Genomic DNA, 14,350 nt, shown 5'->3' on the forward strand with positions numbered 1-14,350 from the left:
GATAATTTGTTATATAACAATATATAACTAACATGTGGCTGTATTTTTCAAGAGAAAGTCCTGCCATCTTCAAGCTAAATGTTGCTATTCATCTCATATTTCAGTTGTTCTGATGATATTTCAAAATTGTTCTGATGATATTTCAAAAGTTCTGATGATGTTAAAGAAAATAAATTTGCATAGGTTCTCATAAGTTCAATGATGATGATTTGGAAACTGGAACCACATAATTATCAGGAAGTAAAAGGAAAATATGAGAGGCATCTTCTCAGGGGAGAGTAAATACAGGGATTTGGGTAAGAGACCAGGACTTTATTATTTCTTGCTTCTTGTCATGTCTCCTCAACTGGAGAGAAAGTGAATTTTCTTAACAAACTATTCAAAGTTAGAGGATGAGTGGGAACACATGTGGGCCTGAAGGAACACCAGCCTCATTGGAAGCAGCAGCTTTGCTGAATAAATATAGAAGTAGGATAAAGAGTAGCCTGACAACAATGCTGAAACAGTTATAAGTTTTAATGAACTATTTCATAGTAAGATGCACATGAATAACTCGAACCATAGACACCAATTAATAGATATTCTCTGAGAACTGTTTTAGAGTGAGCATAGAAATGATCATGGCTGATAATCATCTGGTACCCACAAGTCAGTCACAGTGGCCTGTGTCTATTCTGATAGATCAATGACATATTCTAATTGACCAGTAACCACTCATACTGGTCGTTAGTATTTTTAATACCACTCTTATTCATAGTGAATGTTAGATGAAGTTTTGGTTTCCTGTAGCCATGTGCCATCTGTGCATAAAGTTGGATAATGAAAGGTACGGGATCTCTTGTGTCTTACTCATGCCCAAGCATATGGCATTAAGGTAGTGGTGTAAATGAAGCTGCATGATAAACCTTGTACATCTTTCTGATGCATCACTTTTGCTTACTCGTGTGAATTTTATATTAGAGCAAACACAAAAGTATGGATTAAAATGCAAAAGCACATGAGTTTTAAGAGAAAAAAGATTTTCAAGAAACTTTGTGTGCTACCTTTGCATTATTCCTTAGACTCTCTTTCTCTACTTCTACTACTATTGGTATTTTAGTAGAAAATTTTGAGACACATGGATTTTGTTTATTTGTGGTTATAGAATCGCTTTACTACAGCTGGTCATGTGGCTCATCTGTATGTTTTTTGTCACTCTAGATAACCAGAGGAGCAAACTCTAAGAGATAGAAACTAAGAATTTATCTCCAGTATCTCTTCTCTTTTATCATTAGGTCAATTTATAGTCAACTTGAAGGCTGATAATTTATAGTATGGCTTTTTTTTTACATAAAATATTTTAGTTTATTAATTGCATTGAAAGTATCTTTTTATTATTTCTTTTGTTAACATTTCATATTCTTTCATTTAATTTTTTTCCTTCCTTGTTCTTGGAAACCTATGTATTTAACCAATTTTCTCCTTCTAAGAACATTTTTTAAAAGGTTACTCTGTTTATAACTGCTCTCCATTTGTAAATAAATACATGTAAGAGTAGAATAGGAAACAGGATTGGAAATTTCATCATTTCTTTCCTCCTTTTGAGTTACATCATCACAGCATGGACTAATTATTCTGTATGAAGTGAATTGCCAAAACATAAGTTGCATTTGCATGCAAACATAAAGATAACATCTCAATAGAAATTTTTTAAAGAAGGAGACCACTAGCTAATAATCTAAGACTGGGAAGCATATGCTAAGTGACCTGGACTTTTGTGACAGCTCTGTACCTAACCAGCTACTTTGGATGTATCACAATCTCAGTTTCCTGGTCTGCAAGTGAATACAAGGGACTAAGGCCTCTTGCAGTTTTAAGCTTCTAGAATTCTAAGTGTATATAATTAGTACAGATTTTATTTTCTAAAATTTGCATGATAAAAAAAGGAGAGTATAAACAATGAATTAAAAGTGTTTCTAAAGAGGGAGGAAGGCAAACCATAAGAGACTCTTAAATACAGAGAACAGACTGAGGGTTTATTGGGGGGGGTAGGGGAGAGGGGAAAGTGGGTGATGGACATTGAGGAGGGCACTTGTTGGGATGAGCCCTGGATGTTGTATGGAAGCCAATTTGACAATAAATTATATTTTTTTAAAAAGTGTTTCTAAAAACACTACCAGATTGGCTTTACCACTAAATTTGGTTTGTTTAATTCAGCATTGCTGTGTGATTTGATTATAACTATAAATCCATAGACAAAGAGTATTTGGTCCTAACATAGTTCATGTCTTGTATGTATATACACTATTTCTGTTCAAATTTCTATATCATCATGTTTGCCCTAATTTTAAAAATCAAGTAAGATTAGTCCGATTCTGAATTTTCTTTAATATTCAAACATTGAATGAATGCATATAAAAAACTGATTATGGATAGATGCTCTGTTAAGCACTAAGGAAACGAATATGAGAAACATAGGTTTTCCTCTGCCCTCGGTATTTTCACAAGACTCCAGCCACAGAAGGCTGATCTAGGAGAGGAACCTAGGCTAGCAAGCCCCTTGAATCAGATAACAGTTCAGAATATCATTCATAAATGTCCCCTAGCTGAGGAAAGACAATTCTTTGTAGTTTCCTGTCACCTGGTCATATAGATGAGCCATAAGAAGATCAAATGAATCTGTTCCTGTCGGCTTTAGCCTTTTTGTGTAACTTTTGCCTATTAATGTAGTAGTAGATAATATTTATATAAAATAAAGGAATTTGATGACAAACATTTTGAAATTAAAATCACAATGATTAAAATTACAATAGTTTAATTTAGATAAATGTTGACCTCCTATTGGTGAACACATACAATGCTACCCAAATCTGCCAATTGAAGAAGTATGAAGTAGAATTTATCTTTCTGATAAGCCTATTCTCTGTAGCCTGACCTCAAGCCTTCATGATATTCAGGTCCTCAAATCCCTAACTATATATTCTATTTTGTGCTCTTGCCATCTAAAAGGAAAACAACTTCCAATGTGGCAATATTTTGAATGGCAGAAATTTCTAGATTAGAAAAATTACTAACTCTAATATGCATATTTTAAAAATATGGCACTTTTCTACTCATGAACTCAAATATATTCTAACTTTAACAATTTTAAGTCCTTTTATCTGCAGTGATTTTACTTATATCATCCAATGTAATTGACAACAGTATGTGGCAAAACATATTTTACATTTTTGTATTGTTCCCTGTGAAACATCTATTGTAAGAATTGCTGCAGGCTGTCATTTTTGTCTGCCATCCAGGATTTGCTGGCCCAAGTACTGTGTACTAAACTTGATATTGGTCATGGGGGGAGGGAGGGGAACCTTGTAGTTGAGCCAGATGGTTTTGTTATTGCTTTAGAATTAAAAGCATATGAAACAGATACAGCTTATTAAGGTTTTTTTTTATAAATAACATAAACTTAAATAACAAAACAATAAAGTTCAAATACAACTTAAAATAGAGTTTAATGCTGTAACCACAGAGAAAAAGCATGATTATTGGTGGGAAGAACATTATTAAAAGTCATATTCCCAAATATGAATTATACAAAAGATAGATTATATTACTTGAAACAAAACTTAAAGGTTTCTCAGTTTTACTTTTAGGGATTATAAAATGTTATTTTTGTGGCAAGTGAGATGAAATACAGTATTATCATCATTATTGCTATTTTATATACAAGATTTTCGAAAACATCCTTTTAGCAATACCCTTTCCATATGAGCAGCATTAGGAATTTTCTTCTTGTTAATAGGTACAAGCATATTCTAATACTATACTTTTGTAAAACTACTTATTTGACTCCATTCCATAATAGAATTTTTAAGAATATTCTTTCTTTTCTTATTAGAATTTAAGTGGCTTACAATTGCCACTAAAAAGTCTTTCAGATACTGCTCATCTTCCATAGTTAGTGTTGGCTTGATTATCTGACAAATCATTCCAGCAGCCTTTAGGTCTGACATATCTTATATAACATCATCTGCATTATTATTATTATAGCAGCCATTTTATAAGCAGATACGAATATTTAAATAATCATTATCAGATAATCAAATCTAACATACTCTTAAGGGTAAATTAATTTAAGAAAAAACATTACTATTACTAACATCATGATTGTACAACCAGCTTTACAATTTTTTACAACTTTTAGTTACTAAATCTGATTTTGTGTATATTTTTCAAATCTTTCTTTAATGCAGTCTCTTAAAATAAACATACATGCGCAAGTCCAGCTTGATCAGTTTTTCAGTAGTTTTCCAGCCTTTCTTGGTTACTTAAAAAAAAAAAAGAAGAAAAGAAAAGAAAAAAAGAAAAGAAAGAAAACAGTCCACTTAAAGAAATCTCCCTGCTGGAACTGGTTTCTTTTATACCATATATGATTATGTTATTGCCATAGGAAGAAAGTGGGCTGTTTTTTGTTCTTTCTTTGTTTTCTTCCCCCTTACAGGAACCCCTTTTTGATTTAAAGCAACAAACATTTCTCCTCCGCTGTGTGTCCATTTAGCTGATGCATATGTATTGTAATGGTTTTCCAGAATTAATTCTTTGAAGTTGCAATCTTCATTGCATTCTTTCTGTTAAAATAATAAACAACATTATCCAAATGATTTTTAGAGGTACTCAATTAAACAAAGAGTAAGCAGTAATCTTTAGTAGAATTAAATCATATATGACTTTTTTTTTGAGCTGGCCTAATGCAGTTTGTTAGATATAGATTAGCATATTTGCAAAAAAAAATAGGCATCTTAAAATTTTTTAAAAAGATAAAATGATACATATTTAGTTATGCAACACATTTTCAAATATCTAACTTTTTTTGGCAGTCAGTTTTTACAATTCTTTAGTATGAGGAGCTGTTTCCCCCTAATGAGCAGCTCTGATATTACCAAATATCATTCCCAAATCACTCATTCCCTAACTGCTGAGAATTTGATATAATTAGCAGAGCATCTCCCTCCCTCAGCTGAAGGACATATTTCACAACTTTTCTTCATTTGTTACTTCACTGCCTGCAGTGGTGATGGATTTTAAGTTAATTTGTTCATCCATCCAACCATTCATTCATTCATTCATTCATTCAACTAAACCTAGATTATTATGTAATTAGCCTGTGCCAGGTATTGTGCTGGACTATGGGAATACAAAGGAAACTCAATTATATTTTATTATGGTGGGATGAACTGTTACATGTTTCATATTGTAATAAAGTGGGAACAATGTGAATGTTCACAGTTCAAAGGCCACGATTGTGAGACTGATGTTGATAAACAAACTTCTGAATTTTTTTTCCCAAGAATTTTCATGTCAGCAATGTGCAGATTGGGTGAACCTTAACAAAAAGAGCTTTAATACTACTGACAGATGGAAATTTTAGGTTTTAAGTATCTAAAGTGCACATGGAATTTCAGAGCTGGCAGTATCCTGAGAGGTTGGTTAACGTAACTCATTTTACAAATGAAGACACCAAAGCCCAGAGAGCTTAAGCAATTTGTCCAAGGTCCTGCAGAAAATGTTTTTTTTCCTCAATGCTTGAATATGAAGTATTTTAATGAAATCATTAAATTATATGACTGAAGAAAAATTAGTTCCATTTTTCCTTTCCAGAAAGGCAAGATGTTTTTTTTTTTTTTTTTTTTTTTTTTTTAATTTTTTTTTTTCAACGTTTATTTATTTTTGGGACAGAGAGACAGAGCATGAACGGGGGAGGGGCAGAGAGAGAGGGAGACACAGAATCAGAAGCAGGCTCCAGGCTCTGAGCCATCAGTCCAGAGCCTGACGCGGGGCTCAAACTCACGGACCGCGAGATCGTGACCTGGCTGAAGTCGGACGCTTAACCGACTGCACCACCCAGGTGCCCCAGGCAAGATGTTTTTGACAAAAATAAGTTTGAAAAATTAAGTCTAAGCTATCAATTATCAATACCTTTGCATAGAGTTTTCCTTCCTTATTCATTGCAAGATAGTATTCACTTTCCACTCCTTTGATTGCCACAATTCCAACTGCCACTGTCCTGATTTCCATGATATCTGCAAGGAATCACAGAAAGATAAGTCAGTTATTCACTCAGCTTTGCAGATCATCCAAGAATGACAATTTGTTCTTATTTCTTTTTCAATTGGAAGTTATTAAAATCATTAATGTGCGTGTTTACTCAGCCCGAGACCACCTACCCATATTACACATACAAATACAAGGGTAGTCCTTATTAAACATGGGAAGTTTAAACTATGTATTTTTTATTTTGTAGAAAAAGATATCTGGATTCAAAGGATTTAGCTTTTTCTTCCCCAGAATTACATTTCTAACTTACTATCATAATAATCATCATGATATCAGCTAATGTTTATTGATCTCATACCACATAATAAAGCATTATTCCAAGGCTCCTATGCACTAACTCATCTACTTGTCACCAAGGCTATGAGGCAAGTACTGTAGTTATTCCCATTTTACAGATCGAGAAGCCCAAGCACAGAGAAGTTATATAATTTGCCCAGATTCTCTCAGCTAATAAGTGGCAGAAGGGAAATTTGAACCCAGACAGTGGCTCTTAATCATTACATACCATGAAAATGTATAATAAACTAATAATCTTTACTTTTCTCTTAAACTTTATCTTATAAATTATTGCTAACAGAAAATCTCTGGAATGTACTGAAATTTAACAAAAATCAATGAAAGCAATTGTAAATGATGGTAACAGAACTACTGCCCTAAAAAAGATTAAATATTTTAAAGTGATAGTGAGTTTTTTGATACATGAAAGACTATTTAAAAACCAATTATGAATCTTGCTTATATGATATTTTATAACTTTATACCTTTCTGATTTTTAATCTTTGTTGAAATTGTTTCTACAACACATACAGTTACCACAAGAATGTTAACCTACTATTTTCTTTTATTATACATCTTTTCCTCCAATGCTATATTTTAATGACTCATATAAATGCAGTAAAATCTCAAGAAAATTTTTAAAACAATGTAGGAATTAAAAGTTTAGCAGCCCTCTTTAAATAACTGCTGTTAATTATACTTCGAACATGAAGGTGTAACCATGAGACATTCGCTTCCCTGTGCCTAATAATATGCAAAGGTTACAAGTGAAAACTATATGCGTTATGTCAAGTCTCTAAAAGCTGTTTTCCAAAATATTCACTCAGTTAAAGGAAAATCTGATTTCTTATTCCATGCCTTTGCTTCATCCTCTTATTTATTCTTTTCACTTCAATTTTCCTATCTGGAGAATAAAATCAATACCCACTTCATCAGGATTAATGCAACCTAGCTAATATTTGTTATCTGTGTCACATGTATGCTGCATACAGGCCTTTTTCCCAGCATGCTATGCTTAGCGCTGACAAGAGGTTATCCAGTTGAGAGTTCTTGGGCTGTTCATATAAACTCAGGTCTATGAAGAAAGTGCAAAGGAATGGATATTAATCTTTTAAAGTATTTATGAAGCCTGTCAGAATGTATAAATCCTAGAGTAATTTGAGGACACAAATTAAGGAAAACAGCCCTGATTTCATAACTCCAAAAGTTAAAATTGAATAATTTATTTCATTCTAAAATGTCAGACGAACAAATCATTTGGTTTTTAATAGCATAATTTTTATTTTCTTTCTTAGAGTCAGGATAGGAAAAATAGCTTTCTGTCTGTAGATGTAAACAATTGAATTGAATTGAATTGAATTCAAGTGAATTGAATTGTTTGGTGTTATTAAAAATTCAATAAACTATTTCATTATATACCCTGATTTTACTAAAAGGCAGATGAGTAGTCAAAGACCTCATTTATAACAACTACTGGCATCAACAAATGAAATAATTATCAAGATTTTGGTCACAATTAAGCTATGCTTTCATAAGTAGTTGATAATAATACGATTGAAAAGCTACTGGATAAAATACATTGCCATTATCTTTCATTATTTCATGAATCTAGGAAATCATAATAATAAGCAAATTCAAAATGAAAAACAATGATAAGGAAAGAGAACTGAGGAACTCTCTATCCACATCAAACCAAAGAATTCTCATTTCTACAATACATTCATAGAGTTCAGTGATTCCACTTTATCAATAGAGGAAGACATTAAGTGTAAATAATAATTATGCTTCAATGCATGTTTTATAATATCATTGCCACTAGTAAAACTTAAGACCTGCTTATGATTTGCTACATCTTTTGAAGACCTCAATGTTCTGATGAGAGCATAGAAAATGATTAAATTCTAGCATGTGGTTGTAGACTATAGATTAAAGAAGGAAGCAGTAATAAGGGAGCACATGTGAGGATACTTCAAGTGACACCTACAGATCTTCCTCTTTATCACTGGGAACACTGTGTAAATATTAAATACTAAAGAAAGTGAAAACACATTTTCACCACATTTTGAAACATCTCATGTGTTCTGAAATACTGTAATGCTATGCAAAATTATTTTCTATTGTTAACAAACAATTCTGTTAATCCTACACATCTAGCACAACTAGAATTTCATTGTGGATTTAGATCACATGTGATTTATGCATGCTGAATTTAGGAACAAGATGTGGAAAACTGCCGTCACTTTAAACTCAGTATTATTGTAAAACTCAACCACATTATCAGTCCCACCCCAGGAGACATAGCATCTCCCTAACTCTTCTCCTTGTACTCATTCTCAAAATTAGCCAGATTTGAAATGATCTTTGACTTCTCCAACTCCTATCCTTATGTCTTAGCCTCAACATCCATTGGGCCTAGAAGTTGAGGAAATGGGCATAGCAAGAGGAATGAGTAAATGGGATAGAAATAATTTTAAGCATTGCTACCAAGTATGTGTTTAGTATTTGTGTTCTATCATACTTGCCGAGAAGAGCTATGTTTGGCATCGAGGTGGTTCGTTCCAGTAATGTTCCACTTCCTAACTGGTCCTCTTTACTACAAGGGGATCAGCCAGAAGGAATCAAAAGAAATGCTTCCCGGAACTCGGCAGCTTGCTGGGAAAAATTCCAGGATGTAAGGACACCAAGGGAACTATTTGGAGTGGCTTGGGACACATTTGTTGTTTTTGTCCTTCTGTCTGAATAGTCCCCAATTAAGTGTAATATAAATATAAGTTGCTTTTCTTGGCTAGATGTGAAAGTGAAAAGGCTTAAGATTTTTTTTTCTAATTTTTTTCCTAATTTTTTTCTAAGCTACAGCTTATTAGAGAAGATAAGCATTTTTACAGAGGATTAAAAAACAAAACAAAACAAAACAAAAACAAAACAAACAACAACAACAACAACAAAACCTAATTCAGAGGGGAAGCCAGAAAGAAAAAAATCTAAAGAGTCTAAGGAATCCAAGCTATCATTAAGAATATAGCAAAAGGAACAAATTGAGGTAGAAGAGAAAGAAAACATATATGCAGAATGCTGAGCATAGTTAAGTGCCCAATAAACTGTTTTCTTTAGAAATGAATAGTTTTGCTGTTCTAACCAACAATGGTGAGTCTGGTCTTTCAGAGAAGCATTGGCAACAGCATCTCATGCTTTTTGTAACAATAAGGAGAAAAGCTAGTGGAAATTAGGTCATTCCCGACTAGAAAGCAGTGGAACACAGGTTGGAGACAGCTTCCTGGGGAAGTGGGGGAGTGGGGGGGGTGGGTATTCCTCACATGTGTATCAAGACATAAACACTGGTGAAGACTCATTGCGCTAAATGAATGCTGACACAGGTGGGAATGAATGACAGCACCAGAAGGAAGATCCCTAGTGACACTGAAGTTCTGAATAGGAACATGAAAGACATGAGAGCACAGGTGTTGTTTTTTTCATTTCTTCTGCTGCTTTAATCTCATGACTTTAGAAGTGAAAAAAAAAAAAAGCTATGAAAGTAAACACCTGGCTGTTAACAATAGTGTTGAAAGTAGGACTTGCCTTTCTGCCTGGGACTTTAGAATAACTGAAAAAATAGGCTCCTGGAGTTTTCTGTGCATTTTATAAAGAATGCATTAGTTAAGATTAGGTTTGGTTGGAACAAACCATTTATTTCCACATGCAATAAACATTGGGAGAGGTGACAACTCTGCTCCACAAAACATTTGGGAGTTTCCAGGCTCCATTCAGCTCACTGTTCCACAACCACTTTGTTCTCATAATATAAGGTAGAACACACATTCCAGGTGGAGTGTGAAATAAAGGAAGAAAATGTGGGTGCAAAGGGATTCTGCTAGCTGCCCTTCATGGAAGATTTCTGAGGGTTGCCCTGGGACACCACTTAATAACATCAGGTAGACCTTGGTCACAAGCAGGAATGTCCTGAGAATGTACAATAGTTGCAGAAAATTTATAGCTAATCCTAAACTAAATGAGTTACTTTAGGCCAAATAATTTCAAAAGAAAATGTATACAAAATTTTTAAATAATCATAAAATATTGTATCTAATAAGAAATGTGGATATATTTTAATGTTTTGTCTGTATATGGTAGTTTCAGGAAGTAATTATATATTATATAATAGCATATATATAAATAGAATAATATATAATACATATATATGTATACCATTACGTGTGTGTGTGTGTGTGTGTGTGTGTGTGTGTGTGTGTGTGTAATGGTTAAGGTTTCTCATTCAACAATAAAGCCTTGAAAGAAAATCATAAAAATAATTTAACATTTAAAAAAAGTGGGGGCGCCTGGGTGGCGCAGTCGGTTAAGCGTCCGACTTCAGCCAGGTCACGATCTCGCGGTCTGTGAGTTCGAGCCCCGCGTCAGGCTCTGGGCTGATGGCTCAGAGCCTGAAGCCTGTTTCCGATTCTGTGTCTCCCTCTCTCTCTGCCCCTCCTCTGTTCATGCTCTGTCTCTCTCTGTCCCAAAAATAAATAAACGTTGAAAAAAAAAATTTAAAAAAAGTTATTAGGGGCACCTTAGTGGCTCAGTCAGTTAAATGTCTGACTCTTGATTTTGGCTCAGGTCATGGTCTCACAGTCTGTGAGATCGAGCCCCATGATGGGTTCAGTGCTAATAGTGTGGAGCCCACTTGGGATTCTCTCTCTCTCTCTCTCTCTCTCTCTCTCTCTGTTTCTCTCTCTAAATAAGTGAATAAACTACAACAGAAAGAACTTTTTGAAAAGTTATCCTTTGATTATTTGCTGATACCAGTTCTTAGTTTTAATGTGCCCAGAACAGTATATTTGGTCAAGGACATAATTAAATGTTCTGATTGGTCTAATAATCATTGAACTATTGTCTCCCTCATCTTCAACTTTTAAATTATTTTTAGTTATCATACTAGCTCACCTATGTTAATATATATAATTATATATATATTTTATATATTTATATATTTTAATTATATTTAAAATATAATTTAATTATATAATTTATTTATATAAATTTAAATATTAAATTATATAATTTAATTATATAAAAATAAAAATATATTTTAAGTATTAAATATATTTAAATGTTAATATTTAAATTATAAATAAATTTAAATATTAAATATATTAAAATTATATGATTATATAAAATATATTTTGTATATTTATATATAATATATATTATATATATAATTTTATATTATATATATATATATCTTCTCAATCTTTAAACTATAAAGTTTAAAAGGTTCAGGGAAAAGAAATACCAAGGGACTGGGATAGGGGGATTTTTGCGTGATGAAACAACTAAATATTTTTATCCTTATCAACTCATGAAAAGACACGGAGGAACCCTAAGTGCATATTACCAAGTGAAAAAGGCCAATCTGAAAAGGCTGCGCCACATGCTGTATGACATTCCAACTCTATGACATTCTGGAAAAGGCAAAACTGTGGAGATAGTAAAAAGGTTAGTGGTTGCCAGGGGTTGCAGGTAAGTGAGAGGAGTAAATAGGCAAAGAACAGAGGGTTTTTAAAGTGGTAAAAATACTCTGTATGAAAACATAATGGATACATGTCCAAACCCATAGTGTGCAACACCAAGAGTAAACCCTGAAGTAAACTATGGACTTTGGGTGATAACAATGTGTCAATGCAGGCTCATTAACTGTAACAAATGTACCATTCTGGTGGGGGATGTTGACAATGGGGGAGGCCTGTGAACCTAAAGCTGCTTTAAAATACATATGTGTGTGTGTGTGTGTGTGTGTATAAATATATATATTAACATATATATTAATATACAAATATACATTAATATATATAAATATATATATATTAATGTTTATTTATCTTTGTGAGAGGAAGAGAGACAGAGCTGAAGTCCAGGAGGCACAGAGAGAGAGGGAGACACGGAATCCAAAGCAGGCTCCAGGCTCTGAGCTGTCAGCACAGAGCCCGACATGGAGCTTGAACCCATGGATGGGGGGATCATGACTTGAGCCAAAGTCAGAAGTTTCACCCACTGAGCCGCTCAGGTGCCCCTAAAAATAAGTTCTTAATAAAAAATTTTAAAAGGTAAAGTTAAAATGCCTTAAAATCATAAATGCTGTTGGTAATAGGGACAAAGAATTAGCATCAATTTTTAAAGTACATTAGGGAAACAGCTAAAATGCTGGAATTAGATGGTGGAGAATTTTTTTTAAAGTAATAGCAATTTATGCCAAGATTCCTCATTTATTTATTGTAAGCATGAAACAGGTTTAAATAATAAATAGGCAAAAATATTTAGATAAACTTATGAATGATTAAGCCACGGAAAAAAAAAACAGGTAAGTCATTTGGGGCATGTTCTTTAGTTTGTAAGGGTGACACCCTAGGTAATTAATTGATTCTATTGTTGACCATGTTGTTGACAAAAATATTAACAAGGCTAAATGGCTACTTTACTTGACATTGTTTCATTTCTCATGTTCTATTATTTTTTAAGTTTTTATTTAAATTCCAGTTAATAACATATAGTATAATATTAGTTTTAGTAGTAGAATTTTGTGATTCATCACTTACATCAACACCTAGTACTAATCACAAATGTCCTCCTTAATACCTATCACCCATTTAACCCATTCCCCCACCTACCTCCCCTCCAGCAGCCCTGTTCATTCTCTGTAGTTAAGAGTCTTTTTTATGGTTTGACTGTCTCTTTTTTTATTGTATGATCTGACCTCTCATGTTTTTGTTTTTGTTTTAACTCTATCATTAGGCTACCACAATCATTAACAATCTGATGTGTCCATGTAGTATGTTTTACATCTTAGGAAGCAAATTTATTTTTACTTACACACATAAACTTCTCTTAAACATAAATTCAGGTCCACAAAAAAGGAAAATTCTTATATTTGTCTTATATATGATAATAGGTATACTGTACACCAAAAAACCATGTACAGTAAGTTTGGTGGCTAACTTAATGTTTGCATACTATATGTATTTTCTGAGTAACTCCCTGGGTTTTGATTTGGAGGGGAGGATTTCATAAGCTTACATAGTTTATTCTTCTACAGATCTCTGTGGATCTGTAAAAACATCTCTTCCCACTCTGCAGTTGAAAAAAAGAGTGGTAAATTTAGTTTCTTCATTCTTGTATTTTCTGGAATAAGAGCACATAGCACATGGGACAAAACAGATTAGAAGGTCAGAGTTGATAGGATACTGATTCTGCCAACATTACTTAATACTTTTCCAAGCAACCTACTTTTAGATCTCTTAATTTCCCTGTGAAAGATTTTTAAAGTACATTAAACAAGAATATTACTCATAGGGGCACCTGGGTGGCTCAGTCAGTTAAGCATCTGACTTCAGCTCAGGTCATGATCTCACAGTTCGTGAGTTCAAGCCCCACATCAGGCTCCATGCCCACAGCTCAGAGCCTAGAGCCTGCTTCAGATTCTGTGTCTTCCTCTCTCTCTGTTCCTCCCCTGCTTGTTCTCTCTCTCTCTCTCTCTCTCTCTCTCTCTCTCTCTGTCTCAAAAATAAATAAACATTAAAAAAAAAGAATATTACTCATTCAGGAACCTTGCCATTTTCAAGTCTATCTTCATCCCAGTTAAAGCTAGAATCTTTAAAGATAGAGCATCTTTTCATGTGCTTATTTGCTATCTGTGTATCTCCTTTGGTAATAAATCTGTTCAGATATTTTGCCCACTTTTAATTGGGTTGTTGAAATTCAAAAGATTTTTTTAATATCCCTAACCCCAATATGTGGAGGGATAAGATTAACTATATTCTTCGCTGACTGTCAGAGTGCAACAAAAATCTGGCGGGCAACAGACAGGCAGGGGCTAGAGGAAAAGGGTTTGGAGATGGGACAATATGAACATACTGTCATAACTGGACCTGAAAGGGAAGGTGTCCACATATAATTAACAATACTCCTACCATTCAACAGTTATATTTTGTGGACAGTT

General features: G+C 33.4%; 2 protein-coding genes across 2 annotated transcripts in view; one reads left to right on the top strand and one right to left on the bottom strand.

Annotated features, from left to right (window-relative positions):
• The window catches only part of FAM227B (family with sequence similarity 227 member B), a 198,874-nt gene that overhangs the window by 63,155 nt on the left and 121,369 nt on the right, over window positions 1-14,350 (top strand). The window lies entirely within an intron of this gene.
• Window positions 3,496-14,350, bottom strand: part of FGF7 (fibroblast growth factor 7) — a 64,384-nt gene continuing 53,529 nt past the window's right edge. The window contains exons 2-3 of the mRNA XM_047075136.1: window positions 5,950-6,053; window positions 3,496-4,601 (exon numbers count right to left, since the gene is read on the bottom strand). Coding sequence (XP_046931092.1) covers window positions 4,407-4,601; window positions 5,950-6,053 — 299 coding nt within the window. The 3' untranslated portion in view covers window positions 3,496-4,406. The remainder of the gene's footprint in view (window positions 4,602-5,949; window positions 6,054-14,350) is intronic.

This window comes from Lynx rufus, unplaced genomic scaffold (genome assembly GCF_022079265.1).
Source record: "Lynx rufus isolate CCGP_SWC_20201006 ecotype Redwood Valley unplaced genomic scaffold, mLynRuf1.p SCAF_13, whole genome shotgun sequence".
NCBI lineage: Eukaryota > Metazoa > Chordata > Mammalia > Carnivora > Felidae > Lynx > Lynx rufus.